Raw genomic sequence first — 26,260 nt, forward strand, 5'->3', positions numbered from 1 at the left:
TGGTGCCCCTCCTCAGGAGGGTGAGATCGTTGACCATCGTTTGAGGTGCCTCCGGACGAGTCCTCCAACACCATCTCGGGGAAATGGCCCAAATAGAAGGTCTGCTGGGAGGAGCCTTGGGGGCTCGCGCTGTTCCTCGGCCATGGCCTAGGTACAATCGATGGAGGTAGGGGGCACACACATCCACATCGTTGTCGAGGAAAGGACTTTATAAGGTATTGAAGCCTGAAGGAAGTTTCGTTGGTAGAACTCTGTAACTCTCGTTTGCGACCTTTCTACTAATACGAAATGTCATCTGTGCCCCCACTGTCACGTTGCCGTGGACGAGCCAAAGTGTCTCGGTGTCTGTTTGTTGCGTAGGGTTCTGACTGAGCTTGTATATATCCCTAGGTATACATGTAGACATACTATATATAATACATGCATTTCCACCTAACGACACACACACGCACACATCAGCCGTTCCAAGAGCCCCTTTTTGGTCGCCACCACCTTACCTCCCATGCATGTTTGTTTCTCTGAATCTGTGTCACACAGGCCTCCAGCAGAGACGAGGAATGAGCAGAGGCAGTGGAGGAAGCGATATGCTGAGACGCTGCTCTTGAGATGGACCAAGAGTTGTTTCTACAAAATTCACAGAAGTCCCCCTGACACAGCCGCTCTTCCTCCTCGACTTCTGCTTCCGCTTCTCGGTCCTTCGATTCCCTTCCTTCTGTGGCCGCTGATTCCTCCGTTTCGCACGGGCAACTCCACGCATTTCTGTTCTTCGCGCCTGTCGCGGCCTCAGTTCCTCGTAGTTTGCCGTCGCTCGTCTCTCCCGTTCGTGTCGGTTCTGCTCTGAGAGCACCAATGGTGCCTGCTGAGTCACCCTGAGATTTAGGTCCTCCTTGGTCGCCCTCGCTGGATCTATAGTTCGGAGGCAGGCTGCCGCCTCTGCTGAGTATCCGACGGTGACCAGTTGGCGCGTCTTGTCCTCCTCTGCCTCCACCTGGTTCTTCGGCGTCTAGACAATGTCGGACTGGCAGTCTGTTGGCAAATGCTTGCGCGCCATTACAACGCGAGGCGGAGACCAAGGAAAGAGACGACGGCAAGGTCTGACTTCTTTTTTGTCGTGCTCGAGCGTCGTCGTCAGTGTCTTCTTTCCTCGCCTTTGGGCCCCTGAAAAAGGATGATAAACTCCGCATGCATGCATTGCCGCTTTTCTCGCTTCCACGGGATTCGGGACCGCCATGCGGCAAAGCGAAAGGGTGGCTGACCCCAGAGGAAAAGACTCTTCGCTTCTCGCCGGCGGACGCAGGGTCGATCCCCGTTGCAGAGTCCGCCGCAGCGGCTTTCGTCTCCTCGGCTGGCAGGCGTCTTTGGAGCCCAGGGGGGCTGCCGATGTCGCCAACACACGGCCTCTTGAAGACCGATGTTCCAGTGACAGAGGCCTGGTGGCAGACACAGGAGACAGCTGCGGCGGCAGAGGCCGCCTGCGGGGGAAGAGCCTCACGGACCAAAGCAGTCGAAGAGGGCTCGGTTTTGCCTCGGCCAGAGAGGGGACGGAAGGGATGCAGGCGAGGTGGTGCTCGCCGGTTTCCGGCGTCCTCACTCTGTGCTCCCGACAGCAGGAGAGAGGGCAAGGAACCAGAAGCGTACGCTGCAGAAGAGGACAGGGCGAATCGACACGGGGAGGAAGGAGTCAGTGAGGGCAGCGGCGGCTGAGGCTGCTCAGCAGTTGAAAGACACCGACGGAAGCCTTTCCTAGAAGACAGACGAGGAACAGATGCGGAAGACGAGAAGGAACGCGACACCAGTTGACGGTCTTTGGATGCTTCGAAGTTTCTGCCTTCTTCACCTGACGCTCGTGAGGCCGCGCAGTCCCGACGCTGATGCGAACGAGAGCCGGAAGAGGCCGGCCGTGGACCCGATGCCCCCTCAGGACCGGCGCTCGCACTCTGAAGCTGAAGCGTCTGGGCGTGCTCGAGGTCGCGAGCAACGTCGGCCAGCTCAGAAAAAAAGTCCAAACACACTACCTGGCGAATACATGCAAGAGAGAGAAACACACGCGGGCGGCGACATCCACGAGAAGGGTGGAATGAGACGGCGTAACGAAACGCACAGCTGCCGACGCGGCGAGCGCGTGGACTCTACAGCGGCCCATTCGGCACCACGGAGCGCTCCGGACGAAAAGGCAGAAGAGAATCGGGACAGGCGAAAAGGACGTGTAAAGCGCGACCAGACACACACGACTGTGCGACAGACGAACCGCCGCGGCTGGAAACGAAGTGACGGAGGAAACAGAAAAGGCAGAACGCTGGACCACGAGCTGAACCCAGTGGAACCGCGAGCCCAAAAAAGGTCAGCAACTCGAGGCCAGGACGAATCGGAAGAGCAGACCAACGAAGAAGCCAGCGAACGACACACGAGAAGAAAACGAATGCCAAGGTGGAGTCGAGGCAAGCACCACCGTCGTGAACGGTACAAAGACGCAAAGCGATCGACACGCACAGGGAAAGGCGACGTGAGCGGACAGAGGGAGACAGGCACCACTGGAACCGAAGGAATCGAAAAGCTTGACGGCGGCGCCTGATGCCCAGAAGTCGATCGGATCTGCGATACCCTACGGCGCGCAAGTACCAGCAGGCAATCCCGATTGCTAGCGCCTGCCCATGGAGCTGCCTGTCTCTCGCACCCTATCCGTCCACAGGGAAAACAGACATAATGCAGGAATGGGGAGGAAGGCGGCATAGGGCACCAGGCGCTTCTGCGGAGAAGAAGGACGGCGGATGCCGGTGTCCATCGAGAGGGGAGACTGAGCACACGGCTCCCATTCGTAGATCTCGGCCGACGGAGGGGATAGAAGGAAGCAGGGAAAAGGCACCGAGAGAGATAAGTGACATAGACTGACTGGAATTGCGAATGCTGAAAAGCGCACCTGAAGGAAGCCGGCTTGCGAGGAGAAGATTTGTCGCAGTTCTTGCTGCCGATCGCATAGTGGCGAGATGACCATTCCGCGTTTTTTTTCTTCGTCACCTTGCCTGGGGGGACAAAAGAGGACAGAACCATATCCGCGCGTCGCCCTGCTCGATCCTCGACGCTTGTCGCTCCCATGTCTACCTCCTCTTCGCTCGCATGCGTGGCTATCTCGCGAGGCAACTATGAGGCGCTCAGAGCCATCCTTGCTCTTGCACAGAACTGCCTGTGTATGCAGTGACAGCGAGCCGATGATGGCCGGGTTCAGTTACCTGTGAAACTCTTCAATAAGGCAACAAGAGAGGAAGAAGTGAAAGTCGAATGCCTTGGTCGCGTGACCAATGTCTGCCGCCTTCAACAGCATCTTCAGCAGCATCGAACGATCTTCTTCGTTGTTCCTGCGGAAACGGCGATGGGGTGAAAGAGGTGAGAGAGAAACTAAAGGTAGAACCAAGATTCGGAGGGGAAAATGGAGGACACTGACAAGAAGTCTGCCTGTTTCGCAGAACGAGAACAGCGACGGCAAATACGAAGGTGCGGCTCAGGAAAGACTGCCAACATAAAGAGGGAGACGGGCGGCATCTGGGGAAGAAAAAACGCGAACGCGAGGCACCCCGACGAGGGGAAGATTACATGCTGGAGAAAGACACACAAACGCTGGAGGCGGAGCAACGCATGCAGCAACATAGGCCCCGTGGAGAGGAATGGCAAGGCAAAGGATGAGCAGGGTACCTCGAAAGAAACTCAGACAGGCCAGGCAGCGTAGGATGGTGAAGCAACGCCGACAAAGAATTTCAGGAGGAAGGCCGACACAAGACACAAATGTGTCAAGGGGCGGTTTGTTGGTGCCTGCCCGGCGTTCCTTACACGATGTCAAGTCCACCAGTCTGTCGCTTGACCTTGAAGAGAGCCAGGAGAGAGAAATGCTTTGTCATGTCGGTGTGGACAATGAGCTCGATGACTTCTTTGCGGAAGTTTCGATAATACTCTTCTCTTTCGATGCGGTCACAAAGCGATTCGGCGCATACAGATTCACCCCGTTCTTGTTCTGCTGCGTCTTCGCCGACCAACTCAAGATTACCTGCCTCTGAGGCTTCGCGACTGGATATTTGAGTTCCTGCTTCGTTCTTGCGACTCGGCGCTGCCGCTTCATGGTTGGCCGACCTTCGCTTCCTCGTTCTCTCAAGCGTCGAGCAGTGTGGCGAGCTCGGAAGGAGGAGATGGTGATGGTGCAGAAGAAAAAATGCGACTGAAGAATGGAACTGCTCCAGCACAGAGTTGTCATTGTATGTCAGAGCGAGAAGGCTTCTTCGATTCATCTGAAGGAAGGCACAAACAATACCCACCACAGAAGCGACAGGGTCTTACAGACTGTCTAGCTATATTTGACACGCTACGCATTCGAGTCCACGGGCGCATTCACAGATGCGCATGCATATACCAACAAATATATATATATATATATATATATATATATATATATATATAAATACATTCATGTCTTCATATATATATATATATACATCTGTATACATATACATATTATATATATATATATATATATATATATATATATACCGATGTAGGGCGAAGCGACTGCCGTCAATGCAGTCTGATGCACCAGCATACATCCCTTCCGCCTCCCTTGTAGAATTCTGTATGAAAACAAGGAAACATATCTATATATATACGTAAGCGTGTGCTGCATGAATGAAGGCTGTCGGCAGGCGAGAGACGACGCGACGAGAAATATGCTTCCTTCGGCTCATTAGAGAGGGTACGTCCACGATTCGACATCTGCACAGCTGTATATATCTAAATGCATCTAAATACTTCTGTATGCAAATGTGCGTATGCACCTGATTGCACATATTCTTAAGCATATATATATATATATATATATATATATATATATGTATATATATATATACATGTACATGTAGGTGTACAACATAATTCATTGAGGGAGGCAGATGGGACGACCAAAGGAGTAGATGAAAACTGTGGGTCGCGTCAAACAGGATTGTGGCAAAGATGCAACTGGAGAAGAGGAGAAGCGTAGGCCACTGAAAAAAAGAGGAGTTACCTCGAAAGCGTTTGTTGTTCCTGGGTGTCCTACGTCGTGTGCAAGAGCGGCGATCATGGACGCGGCCTTCTGTGTGGAAGACAAGAGACCCCAGAGCGTCCCGGAACCTTCTTCACTATTTGCGCTGATGTGTGTGTGTCCAGCGAAGAGTTGACGCTGGCGTTCCTGTGTCCGCGATGACTCCCCTTGTGTGCCTTCACCACCGAATGCTAGCGAACTGCTGCTTGAATGACGTTCAGCTGGTAGAGGCGAAGATGGAAGAGAAGCAATCGAGAGCGAAGATGAGAGAGCCGAGGACCGTCTCGTCCTAGGGCTAGGGATTCGCAGGAGACACCTGAGCATGTGGGCGACGTCTGCGCCATGCACAGAGTTGTGATAGGGGACCGTGGCGTGGTAACTCAGCGACAGCGTCTCGAGGAAAGAGCAGAGAAGCGGAGAGACAGACGCAGAATGGAACGGAGAAGGACAGAAGGCACTTAGAGAGGGCCGACGGTGAGCGGTCTTCGCGTGCGGGGTGGGGACAGACAGTCGGAAGAAGGATGAAATAGACGGCGAGAGACAAAGGAGGGATTCCCCAACCTGAAGAGAAATGAGACCACAGAGCGGAGCAGAGGAAAAGCAGAGAATGACGACACAGACGAATGAAGGAAGTCCCCATACGGTGACGAAGCACCACTCGACAAACACACGGTGGATCTGAAGAGAGAGACGGAAAACACGACGTCGAAGGGGAAGCCGGTCTCCATAGAAACGCGATCAAGCGGAAGAAGCCAAGAAGATTGAAGCTGTACTCAACAGCCAACAGAATGGAATGGCTACTGCCTAGTTGATTCGCCTGCTGTTTCCTCAGTTTCAGTTATCCGCTGGTGCTTGTGCGCTTATTCCAGCGTATGCGTCGCGACTCTTTTTATATCTCTTGGTATTGTGATCCGCTTCCCATTTCGTTGCTTCGCGTCTTCTGTCTCTCAAGCTTGAGTGCTTTGCTTTTCTCTTGTGAGCTGAGTCTTGCAACCCCCCCGTGTAGATCTCTCGTACGTCTCGCTAGCTCACTGAGCATTTCAGTTGCGTGTTCCTATGGCCTTTTAGACTCTCCTGCTTTTGCTGGGGTCTCTCAGTTGTGCGTCGCTGTGGTCTAGCATCCTCCCCACGGTCTCCTGTAGGCGACGTAATTCTGTTTTTCCACCGGGTTTCCTTATAAATCAAGTCTGCGTCTGTGGCGTCTTCGGTGTCCGTGCTTCCAACCGATGCACACCCTCGAGCATTCTGCTTGCGAGTAGCATCTCGTTTTCGGCGCATTTCGTTTCGTGCAAATCGCAGATGGCCACTCTCTTACCGTCTGCAAGGCTCTTCCTCCTGTGCATGCATGGAGCTGGACGAGGTCCAGAGACCAACAAACGCCGATCCGTTCTTTCAGTCGCTCGATTTGTACTGCTGTCTCCTGCGACGCCACGTAGCTCTTCTGAAAGAGTGTTGACATCTCTGGGCTGCACAGGAACGCACAGCGATGCGCGCAGCTTCCCCAAGGTGCTTCCCACACAGACGTTGCCGTACCTGTCGAGGAATGCTACTTCTAGAGCTCCGAGGTTACCTCGCATGACCTCTGCAACATATTCTGTCCTGCCCTTTCTCCGTGTGCCTAGCCGTTTCCCTGAACACCTACCTGCCCCAGTCTTCTTGCTCCTCTGTCGCTTCATCTGCGGCTCTCCGTGCTGCCGTCCCTCGGTCTCTGGCCTCCGCCTTCCTCTCCTCCGTGTCCACTGTCTTACGAGATTTCTCTCGACCCCCCCCATCGCTGGCTGTCTCCTCGCTATCTGTCGCCTCGCTAGCTACTTCCTCACTGGCTGTGTTGGTGGTGTCTGTTGCTCCGCTCGCCGTCTCTCCACCGTCGCATGAAGCAAAGTGTGAGGCGAGGCAAGCACCTGAAGCTGGGGGGTCGGTTGCCCACATGTTTGGCAGTTTGTGGCGATATGGGTGCTCTCGTTTTGACGCGTAACGAGCGCGAGCGCATTGGTTCGCCAGATGCTGGAGCGGAAAATAGCTCACAAACGCAGAGGACATTTGTGCATCAAGGGATGGTGCAGGATTGACAGGAGAGTGTCGAAGTTTCCCCTCGTTCTTCTTTCGGTGTCTCTCATTTCCCCTTCCTCGGTGGCGCTGTTGTCGTCCTCTCTGCCCTTCATTCGCACGTGATCCGCATCTGCCTGGCCCACCCAGTCGAGCTGACGAGGAACGGAAGGGGCGACAAGAAAGGCCAAAGGAAGACGTCATCGTCTCAGCGCCGAGTCCACAAGGAGCGGGAGACTTGTGTGCAACCCGCGCGTCTTGACTCGCTTTGTCTCGCTCGTTGCCTGACCTTGCCGAGCTCTCTATCCCATCTGGGGAAGAGACACCTCGAGAAGGCCGAGAGGCGCTGGCAACTTGTTTGCCTGGCAAATGCAAGACATCCTGGTGCTGCGGCTCTCCTAACAAAAGTAAAGAGCGGTAGCTGCTCCCTGTTCCGTCGTCTTCTTCGTCCCCAATGTAAAAGTACATCGGAGCCAGAGCATCGAGTTGCATCCCTTCATCTCCAGGGTCCTTTCGTACCTCCTGTGTCACTGTCCACGCACGATGTGCACGGGGGGCGGGTGAGCTCTGCTGTGGGACTGTAGACAAGCCGTTAGGCGGGGAAGAGGACTCTGAGGCGGAAGTGACACCCCGGCCGAGGAGAATGGGGCAGCTCAACGCCGCTTCGGTGGACTCAAGAAGTTGCGAAGCGGTTGAGTTTCGTCTCTTCAGTTTTCTCCCATTTTCGTCTGATGTGTTTCGACTGTCCCGCTCGGAGCCGCTCTCGTCCTGCACCTCTGTATCAGACGTGCCATCTTTCGAGCTTCCGTCATCTGCGTTCACTCTCTTCTTTGCATCTGGTGGACACTCTTTCGTTCTCCTTCGAGTCCGGCCTTCGCCTCTGTTGCTCTCTCTGCCTCTGTCTTCCTGATCTGTCACCCTCTCTCCGACTCCCCACGTCTCTCCGCGGTCCATCCTTTCCTTCTGGGTCTCCTCGCTCTTCGTCGCTTGGAGTTCCCCCCCAGCGGCGGTTCTCGTTTGCCCGCTGGGAGACCAGGACCCGGCGGTGCCTTCTCTGTCACCTTGCACGATTGATGAGAAGAGCGAAGCAGGCTCATGGAGATCCTCCATACGCCAGGGTTGCATGCCGAGTGCGGTCTTTACATTCGTCCAGTCCGTCTTGGATGTCTGCCGTTTCTTCTTCTTCCTCAGGGTCGCGTAGGCATCCACGAGCACGTTTACATCCGTTCCCCGTGGGGAGATGCTGCGAGTGTGTCGGCCGTCAAGCGCCGCCCTGAACGACGACGCAGAAGGCTGGAAGGACGCGTGTCCATGGCCTGACAACTCCGACCCAAGAAAGAGACGAAAGGCTGACGAGGACGCATTCCTTCCCCTCTCACGTTTCTGTCTGGCAGGCACGAAGACGGAAACGGACTGGACGGGAACAGCCGAGGAGGCAGCGACAAAACGAGCGTTGCAGTCGGCACTCTGCGAAGTCGCAGGACCGGCTGCGGAGCCAGAGACGGAGCTCCCTCGCGCAGACAGGGTCAGCGGGGGATTGAAACGCGATGACGCTTCAGGGCGGGAAGAAAAATTGGGCGACGCAGAAGAGTTCTGCTTGCATGCGAATGTGGTCATTTCATCACGTAGGAATATGGGGCGCCTATTTGAAGCTGTTGCTGAACTGAGGAGAGCTGGGCCACCGTCTGCTACCGGAGAGGTAGGAGGCGAGGAGGCACACGATGGCGAACACGACTCTTCGGGGAGAGAGGCCTGAGCGGCATACAGCGAAGACAATGCAGGTGAGGAGTGGATGGGTGACGACGTTTGAAAAAAGCTGTTTCTGAAAACAGTCAAAAAAGTCGGTGGTGGTCTCCGAGTATGTACCACTGCGTGCGCAGTCGCGGCAGCGGTTAGCCGAGACAGAACGACGCACACCGACGAAGGGAAAAAACGCACAGCAAGAAGAAACGAACAACTGGAAGCGACAGCTTGCAGGGCCGTGAAACAGGTCAGTGCACGGGGGCAGTGATGCAAGACACGAAAAATAGGGCGAGGAGAGACGACACAGTGTAGACGATGCAACGAGAGGCCATGTTCTAAAACGAGGCTCGGCGCGCGTATGACATTGCCACAAACGATTTCGTGTTTCAAGCATCCAGCTGCTTTCCTCTCTGTCAGCGACCATCTGTTTTCTTTTGTCCTGGCAGTCGTAGGTCATCTGCCCACCACATTTCGTTTTGAAGCGACCGTCACAACACCAGTGTTACGAGCGGGCCTATTTCATTTGCTCGCAGCAGTTAAAACCCAAAACACTATCTGGTCTACCTGTGTGTCGTTTGCGCTTTGCCCTCTTTCGGTATCTCACATCCTCGCGGGAGGGGGGGGGCCTGTCCTTTCCCTCGCTTCGTGTTCTGTCCTTTGGGACATACGCGAGCCGAGGTTTCAAAGAAAGTGGAGAGAGAACGGGCAAACATTAGAAAGCGCGTTCCTCTTTTTTCCTCTTCCATCCTCTTTCAGCCTCCTGCATCCTCTTTCCTTGCTTCTTTCAGTCCTTCGCCCCATTCGGCTCTGCGTCTGTCTGTTCGCTGCGGACGTTTTGTAAAATGCATTCATAACGCGGCTCCTCCCATTAGGTTACATTTATCTCTCTACGCCTCGGGGCACCCTTTTCCCAGCCGTGTTGTTTTTTCGGCGTTTCTCTATTGTTGATGCGTTGTTCCGAGTACCCGTAAAACAGCGCTGATGTCGACTTTGAGCAGACCGCCGAGATCTCCTAACTGGCGTTTCACCTCCTGCACGTCTTGCATAACCTGGTCCACTTCGGTGCACATCCACACTCCCCATAGACCGGACACGCGGCTGCCTTCTGCTTCACGTCTTCCGTCTTCGCCATTGTCTTGCTTTGCTGGTCGGTTCACTCCTTCTGCCCCGTCGCCGCCTCTCTTTCTCTGTGTGCCCTCTGGGGCGCTGCCCGCCTTTCGTTGTGAAGAAAGAATGGACGGAAGGAATCGAGATATCGCAGCGGTGACCCCGTCTCTGTCGCTCGTCTCGCTCTGCTCTCGAACCGCGGTGGATGGCCGTTCGATCCGCCACCAGAGCCTCTCCAGGTGGGTACCTGTCCGAGCGAGCGTAGGTGCAGCAAGAGACACGCAGCATGCAAAGCCACACAAGAGAGGGGTGAGAGGAAAAAGCGGAGATCCGTATATGGACCCCTGCCGACGAATAACGATGCTTGAGACGCCACGACTGCAGAAAGCAGCAGGAACCTCCTCCATCTGTTGTTACGGTCTTTGTAAATCCAACTCCTTGAGTATTACTAGCTTCAGCAGGCTACACGAATGTTAACGTTGAACGGGAAAGAGCCGGCTGCTCTCTCACTGCAAAGCAGACTGCTGTTTCGGGGGGTCAAAGAACGAGAAACAATGAACACAAGGAAACGCAGAATACGATCTACAGACACTGTCTACGTGTACCTTTCCTTTTCGAGGCTTGGGCGGAGACACTAGAGTAATGTTGGACATTGGCTGATGAAAGGAGACCGGGAACAATTTGAGATTTCACAGAGGAGAGAGCGGTTTTGACGTTGGCCATCCGTTGCAACGAATCCTCTAGGGAGTTCATCACGGATTCCAAGGCTGTGGGTGGCGTAGGTGGTGGAGGCAGCGAAGCCGCGGTCGCTAGTCGGGCTCGAAGGGCTTCCACTGATGCCTGCGCCTGGATCATGCCCTGGCATTGAAGGCGAAGCTGAAGCTCCAGTGCACGACGCCCTAAAGGCAGCAGTAGAAACAGCCATGAAACACGAGGGAGAGACAAAACATACTACAAGTTCGTTTAAATGACTTCTCGCTCCTTTTGTCAAAACTACAGCGTGACTTTGTGGCTAGGTGTCCTCACCAGCGAGCGCGAGATAGGCGAGGAGCATAAGAAGAAGGCCGTTGATTATACTAGGACGAAGGCCGTCTGCGCCACCCGTGAGAAGTGTCGCAGCTTGGAAAGAAGCGACAGCCACTAGGCACACTGGCCACAGGCATATGTCACTGGACGCAGAAGCGGAGCACAGCGAAGCACCCACGAGGAAACGAAGCTTGGCGTCTAGTTTGAAAACGACATGCGAAGCAAATGAAGAGAGACAAAAAGACATTCTCATACAGACAAACCGATGCACCTGCAGAAAGCAACTGCAACGCCGCACGCCTGGCTTCACTGTGTCAGCTACGTACAGGCGCTTCTGCTAAACGGCGGGACAGTGGTAGGATACTACGGGGTCACTGTTTCAACAAGTATGAATTAAGATACGATTGCTATGCAGGCAAGCAACAGCATGCTTTTACAGGCGTATGCAAACGCACGATTGTGCATACAATTGAAAGACAGATGACAGAGTTTAGAGATCGATACGCATCGAGTTTCCCGGGGCGGTAAGATGCATCTGAGGAACGTTTTTAAGACACAGATACACAGACACTCATCTGTATTAGGAAGGAACGTTTTATCTTCAAGCTGATAGGAGAGTGTTACGAGACGTATAGATATGTAGAGAGAGGCATAGACCCCACTGTTCTTTTTCTCTGTCGAGCCTTGTTACGGACCGGACTGGTATGAAGATCGCAACGGAGAAGAGGAGCGCCGTCAAAGCCATAAGAACGGGGCCATCAGAGAAGCTGTCTCGTCCCCATGTCTCTTGAGGTGAGAGGCCTAAGAGTGCTGCGACACGATAGTGGTCGCAGAGAAGAGGGAGAAGTAAGGTGTACAGGCATCCACTGATGCAGAGGCAGCTTTCGAGAAGAGGGATAAAGGCAGAAACGTGAGACAGAATAAAGAGAAGAGTGAAAACCATGACAAGAGTGAACGTTCCCACAGTATAGAGGAGATGTGGAGTATGCAAAAGTGGCGCAAACTGGGGTGTGGAGACGCGAGTCATTACGAACTCCAGAACCAGCGAGCAGACGGGGATGCTCACAGTCCACCAGATGTTCCTTTGCAGCTGGTGCTGAAAACAAACACATTAAAGCAGACAACTGCGGCAACAAGAACTCAAGACGTGCGCCTATTCATGGGATGAAGAACGAACAGTACACACATTCATGGGGAAGGAAGATTGCGACATACGGTGTGGTGACCGCAAGCACCATCACGAACCAGCTTTTGTGAGAACCTTTACAGATGCGTGTGCAAGGCCAACCTTGAAAATGGGACACATGAATGTGCATGCGGCGCGCATCTAGCGATTCGCTTTGCTTCAGGTGTCAGCCGGCTTATTACGTAGTGACAAGGACACGAACTGCGGGCTTTTTACGGGAGCGTGGTAGGGAGGCATACCTCACGGCGGATTCTTCACGCAGTTGAAGATTCTTCAAGTAAAGACATGTTTGGGTAGACACCGTGTCTGATGTTGCATAGTTCTATGCAGATAGAAATGTTCTTGTGCTTTACAGTGGATTGCTGCTCGCACCAAATCTAACTTCAGGGGGTTTACGGAATGTGGTCGCGTGTGTATGACAAGATTCTACTTCCACTGAGATACAGAGTGCTGCAGATGCTTCCGTCCAGGTCTCGCGTGCAGGTAGATATATTCCTACTGCTCATCGACAATTATGTCTGTAAGCCGTAAAGAGCCGTATCCGGCAACTTCCCTCTCACAGGGTTTACCTGAATTGTTGAAGCGAATTTTTCTTCATCGCGTGGATCCTCAAATCTCAATGGTACCGGCAGCATAACCCGCAGAATCTTCCGGAGTGGCCTATGCTTCCAGCAGGTTTCTTTCCTACTCTTTCCGTTTTCCGTTTTTCTTCTGATTTTGATTCTCCACCCCTCAGCGGCGGTCGAACTGTTGTTTTCATCCTGACACTTCAGGGCCGAGTATGGCTGAAGCGGACGCGTTTTCCTGCAATCTAGACTCTCAGATTCTGCTGGGTACTCGTGTGTTTCTGGCATTTCGGCAGGAAAGAAAGCAGAGCGCGACTGAACAACTTCAGGGACAGTTTCATCGGCATTTGCAATCTCGTCCTTATTGAAACGTTTCTGAAGGCTCCTCAGGAGGCGGTACTGAGATCCATTTTTATGTGGATTTTCAGTCCTTTTCTCTGTGCCCCGCTCTATCGCAGTGACATCACCCACAAAATGCCCAATTGGTTGTCTTGTTGAAGACGGCGTTGTTATGCACTTCATCGCGTCTCCTTGAGATTCACTGGATTCTGTCTGATGTGGTACCACACTGAGGGGGAATGAGTTTACTCCTTCCATGTCGCTTGAGATAACACAACTAACAGCTCCATAGTTCGCATCTGCACTGCGTCCATTAGTTCATTCTGCTGCCTCATTATCGACAACAGAAGGAACACAATAGTCTTTTGTTTCCCCTCCAGCCTGCGATCATGTGTGCAGGAATAGGGGAATAGATCCTGGAAGCGTCGTTCCAGTTCCTTATCCTTCGGGTACTGTGCAACACCCCGGGGCACAGCTGCCCAACAAGCGACGTCCGACACTGCTCAGGTGTGTCCGGTATGTCCCTGAGCGCTACGCGGAGTTTCCATGTGTATGGAAAGAACGCGTGTAGCAGCGAAAGGAGGCAAACAAACAGTGCCTCTTGTTCCCCTCTCTGTTCTTCCGTCCCAGCCTACGTTCCGGTTCTTACATAACACTCCCTTCACCGCATTCCACTACCACCTCTGCATTCTGCGCGTGCTCATCTACTGCGGAACTCTTGACAGCTACACACTCAAGCACGCCATCTCCAAACTTTATCATGTGATCAGCCGAACCAATGAGGCAAGTCAAGCATATGGGAGGGCTCGAAATTCTCACACGAAAAAACCGACTACTGTTCAGGAAAGCGTGCACATTGGGAAAGAAAGCTGAGACCAATAGATAATTTTAGCTTTCGTTGAGCAAAAGATACTGTTAGCGTTGGGTCTCAACGATGGGGCAGTCTTGAAGTTCTGCCGCGAGCGTCTGGTTTTCTGTGGAACTGGTTGCCTCGGGAAGGGTCGGCAAAGAAGTAGGAAAAGGAGTCATACTTGCTTCTTTCCGTCCAAACTGTCAAGTGGTTCCGGAGGCGTCTGTCATTACCACATGCAACCGTACTCGCTTCTGCCGGGCTGGTGAGAGGCTCTACCAGCTTCGTCCTCTTTAGCTCGTCCTTGTGCCGACGTCATGCCTTCTTTCGGAGGCTTTAAGCAGTCTGGTATTGGATTTTTCTACTGGGTCACACGCAGTGGACAGTACTACTCCTTGGTTGTTTCGTCTTACCTTTTGGTATGAAATTAGATAATCGGCCACTCCCTCAGTCTTTGTCAAACCAAGGTATTTCGTTACATTGATTTTCATAGATGGACGATTCAACAGGGTGACATTTGTTTGCCAGTGCCTCGGGTGTGGTCGGAAACTGGACTCATTAAGATAAAGTTCAACGACTAGGGGTTTTAACCGCTAGAAAGTTTGACGAAGTCATAGCTCCTGGCACTTGCAAAGACGCGATTAGATCGTCCCTAGTCCGCTTAAGGCGTTCTCCAAGGCCCACGCCAGAGGACATACGGAGGCATGTCACAAGAATCTGCGTCTGGGAACAGGCAGGCGCTCTTAATAAAGAAAGAAGAGCGACAGCGAGATATGGCTTTGCCTGGCACACTAACTCACATGGTGCACCAATCAACAGTCAATAAATGTTACTTGCGTATGACCTTGCCAACTGGAGAACTGAGACAAATAATCTTACAAAGGCGTTGTCAAGTTAAAGCGAAGAAAAGGCTAACATAAGTAGAAGACGGTTGAAGTCAAAAACGACACAGTAGATTACAGTACGAAAAGCAGGCAAGATCAAAAACCCAGACCATGGGCAGTTGCTTTTTGTCAGTCAACTCGTCATGAAGTAGAACGCAGCTATTGTCGTAAGGGCAAGGGCAACCGGTTCTCGCTGTAACGCAGACGCGAATAGTTTTTCAAAACATGCGGTGCTTTACAAACTGGAGTGCACAGCAAGAACGACGGGATGGCAGACAAAATCTACAAACAACAGGCATGCTGCCCCGTCTGTATGTATCATACTGAACAACGGCTTGTTGAAGGTGGGAGGAGATCCTCAGCTGACAGATATCGTCGATTGGCTTCCTCTTGAGGTTCCTGACGGTCGAAAAGTAGCGCCGCCAGCCGGCGGGATGCAACAATCGCTGGCATTATTGCTTGTAGCTGTTAATATACGACAACGACATTGCGAAAGCTTACAGACGCTTAAGCTGAGAAACACGGATAATGTTCTAGTCAGCTCACGCACCAGTGCCCAGCTTCGGAACCCAGAAACGCCCGTTGAAAGACTTTTCCCTGTCCATACGCACCGCCAGTCAATGAGAACCGTCGCGTGTCACCACCCGTCCCCTCTGTGAAAGCTGTTAGCGCATGATCAAAGGAAAAACAAACCAGTAAATTACTCTAGGGAACCTCATTCTGGATATCGAAGATAGATGGTCATTCGGGATGGCTCTAGGTAACCATATCTCGATGTCACACTGCGACGTCGATTTTGTGAAATCTTCTTACGTCCTTCAAAGCTATCTGTTGCCGCGTACTATCGTACTGGATGACCGAGCTTGCTGAGCCTGCAAAAAGCGCCCCCGCAACAGTCGCACAGTTTCCACTGGGTGGGTCGACTAAGGCAAGCGGGGTTCGCTGTGCTCATTCATCGCTGATGCAGTGGGGCAACCATTCTCCAGAAGAGAAATGGAACGCATCATATGGTTGAAGAGGTAAGAAATTATCCGCACGCAACGGGGATTCAAGCAAGATGGTAGGTAGCAGCTGCCAATCGTGCTGGGAACGCCTCTGAGAGAATGACCAAAACGCAGCCACACTGGGAGTCTACCTGAGTCACAGATACACCAAAAAATAATCGAAAATTGCCAGGTGTCTTCTTCGACACAATCGAAAGACACATCACTTTCTCTCTTCGAAGGCGTTAAAAGCCAGCCAACATCAAATGCAAACGCGAGGGGGGACATGCAGGAAGTCCTACGTATATGATGTAGAATGGGATGAAAAGACTGGCAGCGACATTCGCTGAATTTCAACATTTGCCAAGCGCGAACAATTCACAAATTGAAGGTGTATATGTGATGCAGTATTATGTGATGTTCTGCTCCAAGCATAACTGTCAAGTCTTTGACTGTGGTTCGAATCGTGACCTACGATTCAGAGTGCTGTAACAACCTTTCCTCTGTTCCCGTCCCTTACACCCTGCTTACGGGACCTGATAACGACAGCTTCTTCGGGAACCCTTGCACCTTTTGCGGCAATTTAGAGACACCTTGTGCACTTCGATCCGTGTGACACCTTCATTTCTCCTTCGCTGGCCCTGTGGTTCGTGCAGGTTTCACCTTCTGCCTCTCTCTCCGTCTGCTGCTTCCAGCCCCATTTAAAGTGTTCGTGTCTCTCCAAAACCGTGGTGCTATTTGTTCTCCTGATGGATTCGGGTTTTACCTCAGGGCGCAACTTTTCGTCTTTCATCTGCATCTCCGGCATGCTTTGTCGCCTTCCGATATCATAAATTCCGCCGGCCCTCCCGTATACGGTGCGCATCTGTTAGCTGTCTCACTCTGCGCACGCAATGGTGTGTTCCATGTAATCCCTATGGGAGACTCATATCTTTGTCTCACCATCGTTGTCATATGCTGGTTGCGTGCTCATATGGCTTCTTCGTCAGTCCACCGATATATGTCACATGAGGCCCATTCGCGTTCGTATTTTGCATATGCTGTGAACCATGGATGCAACAATTTAAACCGTGTGTTATCTTCAGCACCACTGCACTCTTCGCCGACGGCCAGTAACCGGATCAAATGTGTAAAGATCGATGTAAGGGATGCTTGCGCCCACGATGCAAAAGCATTTGTCTGCACATAAATTTGATTCACTAGCTTCTGTTCTGTCACATATGTTATGCCTGTGAATTTGCGGGGTCATAGTGAGGCAAAATGCACCATCCCATGAAAGGAATAAATCCACTGGCTTAATATATGTAGGAAGCCGTATCCTGTCATTATCTTTGCCGTTTTCAGCCAACCGTGTCTCCGTGCGTATATTCGTATGTGTATTCAGATGCAAATAGATGCATACAAGTCGATGAAAGCAGACGAATGCCTATAAGCAGCTGACAGGGCATGAAACCAGCTGGGCTTGTGAGGGTCAGACTGGCTCCGCGTCACAGAGGTAGTGAATACGGCGATGCCGGTGGCTCCTCACCGATCCACTCATTCACCCATTGTTCGACAATCAGCGACACTTGTTCGTGCTTACCGTTTCTTATTCTTTTTGAATTTCTTTGTTGCTGTTGTGTCAAAAGGACGAGCTAGCATTTTGCTGTGGTTGCACGGACATCGGCGTGCCGTGTACCGGCCCTGTTTGCCTGTATGCCCGGGTTTCCTGCTGGGCACCGTTCGTCGCCGTCAGCGATCTACGCACCTACCATCACTGAACTCACCTGTATGTGGTCTTCTGTAGATACGGGTATCTCGCCATATCTGTGTACATGTACTGGACGGCCGGTGAAAGCTCCTCCTCAGTCTGTATTTCACTTTCTCTCTGGCAGCTTGACCAGCGGCTTCATGCAAGAGACATATACTACCTAGACAACTGAGCGGTGATACGGTATTTCGATCAACTTCTCTTCTCGCATCATCGGTGAAACCGGTTTCATCGTCACTGTTTCGCTGTCTGGTGCTTGCGCATTCTCGCTAACCTGCGTTGCGACAGTCGTGTTGCAGTATGGTCGTCCTTCACTTGCGTGCCTTTGCTCTTCCCATTTTTCTAGTTATCCTTTACGCATTGCTTCGCTCCATCCTGTGGCTCAGGGACGATATCCCATACCGCATTATTTTACAGTGCTCTTTGCAGTTGCCGACGTGTGAGAGTTTTCTCTGGACGTGTACTCGCATCTCTGTCGAAGTTGGGTATTATTATGTTCATTTGGTGGAAACGTAAAAAAAATCCACCAGTAACATCGTGTCTCTGTTTGGCTGTACTACTGCCTCTCGCGTAAGTCAATTGGTATCCCGATGAATAAGAAGATTTCAGAGCTGAAACAAAAGTTGCAGTGCTGCGCGTTTTATCCTCGCCCTCTAAGTGAGGGCCCGCTAAATTCGTGGACGTCTCACTTTGGGTCACTTCAATATTTACTTAACTCCTCTTCACATCTGGACAGCGAACAGCTGCGGAGCATTACTGCTTTTAATGGAATGATTTCTTACGACGTGAATTTCAAGATACTTTTTTTAAAAATTAAACCTTTATGTAACAGAAGAAACAAGGAATGTAGTTCAAGTTCAGAAATCGTAGACGGGGAAAGCAGCCGGGAATTTTCTTCCTCTGAAAATAGAACCCAGACTCTTTCTCTCAAGTGCTGGGTTCAGAGCGTCGTCAGACTGTTCGGCCTGTATCCGAAGGACATATTAAAACAATTTTTATTTGCTTGTGAAAACATAGAAACTCACTTCATTCTCAAGGAGACAACCATTTATCAAATTACTTAAAATACAACTCTAACCTAGTTTTATGAACAGAATGTTAGCCTTGAGATTTTCGAAAAATTGTTCGCGCAAAATCGAAAAAAAGAAAAGGTATTTCAAGTAAAAGAGGAGTGTCGCTAAAACACCTACTTCATGTGACGACGTTGTGTCAAGCTTGCGTTGTTGCCGGGGATTTGCATTTAATTATTAAAAATGAATTTGTACCTGTCTAGAAGAGAGCATATCCGTTTTCGATTCCACATTAAGAAAACAAGAATTAGAATGTACTTTTTTCAATTACAGAAAATCATAGAGGAGCTTGTTTTAGGCCTATCACCGAAAATCTTTTTTTGTTGTAGACTTTAACAAATTTTGAATAATAACCAAGTCAAAGAATTAATTATCATGAAATACCAAGCAACAGCGTCTTCCCGATGTGATGTCATACAGCTTTTATCTCGCACATAGGCGAGCGGAGAGGTTCAAGTACCGACTATGAGAGACGTTTTTCTAAAAGCCACAACGCTGCCACACAAGCTAACACACTCATGGTAATGAGAGCGGAAGACAGAAATGCACAAGGCTACTGAGAAGACGCAGACGCCGATAAGCAACACAGTAGATGAAGATCGTAAATGCCAGCCAATCTCTGGAACTGGTCTTATGCACTGCTCTGCCGGGTACGGGTGGTGAGACTGCAGACAGAAGAACTACGTAGAACCGAGATGTTGAACACGATGAAAGTTTGCACTGGTCTCGCCTCTTGTTTTTTACCCACTTCTGCAGCCATCGAATTGAGTCATGAGGTACATGAGTTGGCGCAAGTATCCGAGGATTTGAACACAGGGGTGAACGAGAATTAGACATGCAGTAGCAGATACCAAGGAGAGCAACACGGAGGACGTCAAGGATCTGACGGGTTAGGCTTCACACCGGTACCTTCGTGCCGCCCTTCTTCCGGGTACTACACTCATTCTGTCCTTAGTGTCGATGTGAACTGTGTGCCGCCCTGTAAGTTTTGTTTACTTGGGGAACACACGCGTGAAGTCGAACCTCCGCGCTTCGTGAATGACCGAACGAGTGAGGAAGCGACAACGGAATGATTCATTCATTCACGCTAAGGGATTCTTTCAGCTTGCATAGACTGTTGATTGAGTGAACTCAAAGTAAGACGGAGACTTGAAAAGGACAGCAACACGAGCAAGCAGAGCAAGGCGAAAGGGTTAGAACTCCAAACACGCCACACTTGGTTCTCCACGCCACACAACAGGCACACACCCGAAAAATGTCAACGCCCTTCAGTGAGTTTTGATTGCGTGACAATGAAGACGCAAGAGCCACAAGTTCAAAATCAAACAGGAGGGTGAGGATGTGCCCTTGAGTGCGACAACACAGGAACGAGAGGAAGCCTGGAAAGCCACTCGCCACGGGACGATGACACCACTTCATAAGAAAGTGTATTTACGTAGACCCTCAACAAGAAACAGGATGTGAGTTCGATGAAACGGTAAAGACAGTGGAGGAACAGTAATATTGCGGAGGTCGAGGGACAAGAGACGTTTCCGTTCAGTGTTATTGTCACTATCTTGGACCGTGAATTGTGGGCTCATGCCTCTTTCCTCGTAACCACTTTTCGTTCAATCGATTCACGTCCCAGCCACAGTGGTATTTTGGAACGGGCGTGCGAAGTCAAGTGGTACCCGCGCGATCGATAAGCAGCGCCAGAGAGATGACACGTAGATAGATGAGACCAGGATACGCAGATACCGGACAATCATGGATGATATGGAGTAACCGAAGAGCATGTCTGAACGGATTTTGTATCCGAATGACAGCTTCTTGCTCCCTGCTTTAGGACACCTCATTCGTTTTGGCCTTCCTCTGGATGTGTACTGTGTGCACCACTTCCAGTTTCATCAGGTGTCAGGGTTACACACACGGATGCAAACGATAACTCACGTTCTCTGAGTCGCTGTAGGTGAGGATGGAATACAGAAAATGGAAACATGTGTCTGACTGCGTAGGAACGGCGCATGCACAAGACATTGCAGACTTACCAGTGGTAGGATTTGCTATGTAATATAGATGAGGAGAGCTGGCGGCAGTCTGCACCCGCGGTAGGGAGCAGGCAAAACACTGGGTAACGACAGCGGGCGAGGCCTGAATAACCGTACGTCCAAACTGACAGTTCACTCGCCTTTGATATGCTGGCCACAAATAGAGGCAGGGTGTGTTTACGCTGATTTTTACGTCACTGGTTGTCAATCATTGGTGTTTAAATTAGAACCTGTTGTTTCAATTAAAGAAGCTTAGACGTGGATGGAGGCTTTCAGGTGTATGTTAGGTACGGGTAGAGTGCAGGTGCCCGTGGAGAGTCTTATCAGTTCGGAGCGGCGGTACGATAAGGCGTCTCTGGGGAGGAGATATGTTTCTGTTGTTCAAGACCTCAGAGTGACGCGTTCTTAAATGCCCTTCTCCCCATACTTATTCATGAAAACCGTATATGGGATTCCTCCAGGGATTCCAACCACTACAGTTGCAATTGTTTGCAATGGTGCATGCCTAGCTGCGGGTGTATCGTGTTTGGTGCAGCTGGACGAGGGCAGTTACGTGCTTCCTCCTCTGTGTGATGATGACTTCCTCCTGTTTGCGTTCTTGGTGGTGCACCGTTTAAATTTTGTTGCCCCATCTGTCTGGACGGGTCGGACAGAAGGTGAAAAGTGGACACACGATATGACTGCCGCATTGTTTACGGTCCTTCACCACTCGCTTGCACGATTACGGGGTCAAGCGGCACGGGGTGGGCGGGGGGGGGGCTAGCGAAGTGAGGGGTTTTCATGCGCGAGCGGGCTGCTTGTAGGCTCTGACCCTCCATCTCCCTTCGTTGAAATCGCTACTCCTCCGGGAAAAAAAGTTACATTCACTTTTGGTATCAGCCGTTGAAGATGTTCAATGTTTTGGCTGCGTCTTGGATCATTTCCCCTGGCCCTTGCGTTAACACCTGCATTAATTAACGCTCCCTCCAGCACACTGAATGAACCTCGAGGTCGCGGAAACCGGGCTGTCGCATGTACGGCGCGGTCGATGGGGTGCGGCTCCAGGTTTTTTTGCCGCCCCCCCAAAGGAAACCTTCCTTTCGAGGGAATAGATACTGTGTAGCAGAAGTGCTCACAACAGAGTTTAACTGGCCATGGTTTCCTGTTTATTGAGAGCATGCACAGTTTATCCGAGATTTTTCTGTTTTCGCATGGATGAATCGGAAAGTCGTGCCAGTTGTGCCATTGTTGCCGTCAAGCGGTTGGGTGGCCGTCGACCAACGCATTCTCCCATTGAGACTAACGCTTGACGGAAGAAAGAACGCGTAACGGCCCACTGTTATAGGACTCATATCGCCGTTAGTCCATCCCAAACCTTCCACGTGGACCTATAACGCGGGCGAAGGAGCAGTTCTTCCGACGCTGTGTTCCTACTGCACGAAAGCGTACGCCGTCACTCACTGGCGGCCCTAGGAGAGACAGCACTGTGACAGCCGCCTACCAAAGCGTAACAGGAATCATTCAGTCCGATTTTTGTTTAACGTTGTGGTTGTTCCTTCACCGCCTTGAGGACGGATCCTGCGGATGGAGCTGGGAGTTGGATCTACTCAGTGACTCCGGCGGCATTCAGTGACGAAACGTTCGGCAGAGAAGTGTCACTGAAACGGTGCAGTTGTAGAAGGCAGATTTTGAGTAACTAGGGTGGCGAAGCTTTGAAGCGACGAGAATGGTCACGGGAAAGAGTCTGGGTAGCCACGCAGGTTCGTGGTGAGTGGAAGGTAGCTGAAGTATGACGAAAGTGAAAAGACAGTATGGAATGTGGGGCGGAGACACGAAGCAAGCTCCAGAGGAACAAATCACAGGCGAGGAGTGCGTGTCCTCATGGTCTTCGTGACAAATTATGACGTATGTTCCCACATCAATCGCCGAATGTCCGGATGCATCTCTTTCTTACAATTGCCAAAGCACTCTTCGTCCCCTAGTCTCTGCCATCCTGTCCTGTGACTCTTGTTTACCCTTCTGCTCCTCGGCTTGCCCACACGAACGCATCTTCTTTGTTCACATAGACACATGCGCATCGCCTCGTTCGCACGGTATTCTCCCCTCTGTCGAATTACCTTAAAACTCTTGCAGCTGTACCTCACGATCCCTCGTGATCGATTTTCCGCATGTCGACATGAGTATCCTCCTCTCGTGGTGTTCCTGTCTCTCCCCCATCTTCATTCTTTTATCCCACTGGTTTTCGGTATCTCTCCACACATAACGGTGCAATTCATGGTCCAACAGGTTTCTCAATTTCACTGCGTGTCTGCTCTTTGATTCGCTCCACCCTGCTCTGGCGTGGTGACAGTGGGTGTTCCCTGTCACTCTTCCTCAGCTTTCGAACCATCTTAAGCCTTTTGACAGAGGAAGACCTTGGGTTTTGCCAGACGATACACACATTTCATTCTTGATGCCACACACATCAAGATGAGGCTGGATGCTCCCGAGAGTCCCCTTGGGGACGTTGTGTTTTCTACTGCTTCGTCTTCTTCTCCCCATTCTGTTGCTTCATCATCTTCCTCTAGGCCACTGGGGGTCACAAGCCTACTTAAGGGCGCAATGGAAAGCGATCATGAAGAAGGAGAACTGCTGATGCAGTCAGAAACCATCCCCCCGAGAGCTTTTGTCGGGACACCTTCGTTGCACAACACTCCGTCTGAGCAGACTTCCGCAGATCACGCTGGAAAAACGAGACGAGTGTCTCGCCCGCTGCAGCGGATATTGAGGCGAAGTGGAAACAGTACCGGATACCGCTCTCGAGCCCTTACACCCATAATTCTGGCTGTCCTGTCTGCTTGTCTAGTTTCCCTGAAACTCTTCTACCTCGCCTGTGTTCGTTCGACAAACATGACGCTCCCCGCGTCCACATCGTCGTCTTCTTCCTCGCTGGAATTCGCTTCCCGCTTGCTTCCTCGGTTTCGAGCTTCCCCCTTCTCTTCGGGTTCTGACGACGCCGGGTCTTCGATTCGGCGACTAGCAGATTCTCAGGGGGGAGCACCCAACCAAGGGATGCCGCGCAACAGTGAACTTTGCCACACAGGAGAGGGCAGCGGCGAAGAAGGACCGGAACAGAGAGCATCCGGCGAAAATCTAGCACGAAACGAAGAGAGTCCGGTGCAACCTTCAACTGGAAGAGAGTTACGAGGGCAAGCGCGGCAGGAATTGGGAGAGCAAGAGACCGACGACACGGTTCCCACCCAAGGAGGTGGCTGTAAGGCGACACGCATAGTTGTGTTGCTTTCGCCATGTACTTGTAAAGTAACTGCGTTTGTCGCATTTAAAGTTTTAGTGATATGCTCACGTGCAAATAATGTGATTCCTGGTCATATGCTTTATGGGTTGTATTGGCCGTTTGCATCTTCGTATCCCCGCTACCTGGGCTACTTTGGCGTCCACTCTTCTGTTGAGCCGCGTCAGGCTTTCCCTGTGTCAACCTTCCTTGGTCGATCTGCCCTTGTTCCATTCTTTTCGTTTTCGTCGCCTAACGCATGGTGGAACGCAACAGAAAAAAGCCTTCTGCTTCGACTGTTGCAGTTATGCTTGAATTGCTTCGTAGTCAGTTCCCCTCGCCGTTCTTATCCGTTTCCACGTCCTCTCTCTCTAGCCACACGTTCACCGTTGCACAGGGCATTACATAAACCTTGGTCACTATGCCGTATGCGAGTGCTCGTGTCGTTTTTTTCGAGTAATTTTCACCACCTGCCTGGTTTGTTCAGACTCATGAGGTCTGCTTTGTTCGTGCGCATTTACTGTGTGTGACGCGTTTCTCGTTCACAGCATCTCCGGAACGTGATCAAAATACGATGCGAGGGCGAAAGCGGAAGATTTCTGTGGAGCATGAAGATGACGCAGACAACGGCGTGGATGTTGATGAGACGTCAGGCAGTGTGTTAGCACTGACGGAGTTGCTGATGAGCTCAACAAAGTCAGATCCCCTAAACGATCCATACGCAGAATCAAATGAAGAAGAGTTGCAACGCCTCCTCATCGAGCCAGAGGACATCCCTGATGGTAAGGGGAGAGTAAAGCGAAGCAATGAGCTTCGCATAGGAGGAGTCGAGCAGGCTGAATTATCGACGAGGCAACATATCAGCACATATGTAACTTTGTCGAACATTGACGTATTGCCACCCTAACTGGCCTTTCTTATATTACGTGATCTTCTCTGGTGGGATGCATTACGCAACAAAGAACGCGCGTGCGGTAGCATGCTTTACTTTTAAGACACCTTGGATGCCACATAGAGTCCTAATCATGCATATCGCCAACCCGACACCTACTCAGTGAGTTAAATGCCCACTCACGCTCTTCTCCTTGATGGTACTGCCTCATTAAGCAAAGCAACATCAAAGGATATCCTCGTCGGCTGCCTGCTTACGCGCCTCAAACATAGGGTGGTTCCTGCGACGCTTTAATGATATCAATGCTTCCACCAGTGGGGAATTCCCCTTTCTGCTCCGCCTTCTCTGTGTGTGCCTTTTCTTCACTTCTTTCTCGAGGGTGACGCTGCTTCCACCTGCAGGCCGTCTCCAAAAGTGCTCTGCTCGTCGCCTATTTCCACGCCACGCTTTTGTGTATGCGTGATTTCCTGTTGTTGGTTGTTCAGCGCAACATGCAGACACTGCGATGCGCATGTACTTTCGCCTGTTCGACAACGCCTTGAAAAGAGTCTATCTACATCCGTGGCGTTCCGGCAATACGACAGTCTCTACTCTTAACAGTTTACTACGCCTTTTCGCCCAAGTTGTATTTTGGTCGAACAAATTCGAGATGCTGTATCCTCGGTGGCCGACTTGTCAGGACGCACCCCTTCGTGCCAGAACGTTTGAGGTAAAGAAGCGTGTGGAGTCGCTAGTACGACGGACACTTCGCGACTTGTTCGGCGATCGATTGGTCCACTTCACACCGCAGTTGGAACTCCAGCTTCTTCGAACAGCGGTCGGGGCCTCACGTGGTGTCCACCATCCTCTTCCATTGGACTCCCCCGTTCAGCCGGTAATTCTTGAACGGGACTTGGCAGATCCATTTACCTCACATTTTCAACACAGGAGATTTGGTAAGGAAAGAAGGGGACACGCAGACACACAGTAAGAACGAGATGAAAGCAGAGGAGGCGCAGCAAACAACCAAGACAAGTTAGCACATCGGGGGCGGCCTCATATGTGTGCACGTCTGTGAAAAAGGATGGGGTGTGTGCTAAAGTGAGGGGGGCCGAACCGTGATACAGAGATACACATCGTACGTAACCGTGTCAGCTAAATCAGGGACGTGTTGCGCTCCCCAGGGCGGCTCACAGTTACGTATTTCAATTTGTAATGGAAACCGGTGGTATGTAGTTACTCGACAACAGCACTAGCTACGGCTATACGAAGTAATTTCTCATCTTTTCGAATCTGTGATAGGCACCTGAAAGCCACTTTGTCTCGCCATAGCATTCCAGCGTTTTGCAAAACTCATAGAGGCTTCTTTCCCGTTGCTCCGCAAAGGAGAATCCGTTCAATTAATGAGTGGAGCGATGTTCATGTCTACTGGAAACGTGAATGCTCACCCGACATTCCTTCATTCTATATGATACTCTAGCTGCGTGTCTTCCCCGGATTATC

General features: G+C 51.3%; 2 protein-coding genes across 2 annotated transcripts; one reads left to right on the top strand and one right to left on the bottom strand.

Moving 5' to 3' along the window:
• Window positions 1-12: 12 nt before the first annotated feature.
• On the bottom strand, window positions 13-13,330 carry TGME49_257945 (3'5'-cyclic nucleotide phosphodiesterase domain-containing protein; the record flags this gene model as incomplete). Its single annotated transcript, XM_018781159.1, has 13 exons — window positions 13-147; window positions 498-2,015; window positions 2,918-3,020; window positions 3,228-3,353; window positions 3,823-4,274; window positions 5,042-5,620; window positions 6,375-6,525; window positions 6,702-8,857; window positions 9,814-10,202; window positions 10,561-10,854; window positions 10,982-11,124; window positions 11,677-12,077; window positions 12,737-13,330. The coding sequence occupies 13 exons, from the start codon at window positions 13,328-13,330 to the stop codon at window positions 13-15; spliced, it is 7,041 nt and encodes a 2,346-aa protein (XP_018636994.1).
• Window positions 13,331-23,084: 9,754 nt separating this feature from the next.
• TGME49_257925 (hypothetical protein) lies at window positions 23,085-25,748 on the top strand (the record flags this gene model as incomplete). Its single annotated transcript, XM_018781158.1, has 3 exons — window positions 23,085-23,868; window positions 24,435-24,668; window positions 25,264-25,748. The coding sequence occupies 3 exons, from the start codon at window positions 23,085-23,087 to the stop codon at window positions 25,746-25,748; spliced, it is 1,503 nt and encodes a 500-aa protein (XP_018636993.1).
• Window positions 25,749-26,260: the final 512 nt, after the last annotated feature.

The sequence above is a fragment of the Toxoplasma gondii genome, chromosome VIIb (genome assembly GCF_000006565.2).
Source record: "Toxoplasma gondii ME49 chromosome VIIb, whole genome shotgun sequence".
Classification (NCBI taxonomy): domain Eukaryota; phylum Apicomplexa; class Conoidasida; order Eucoccidiorida; family Sarcocystidae; genus Toxoplasma; species Toxoplasma gondii.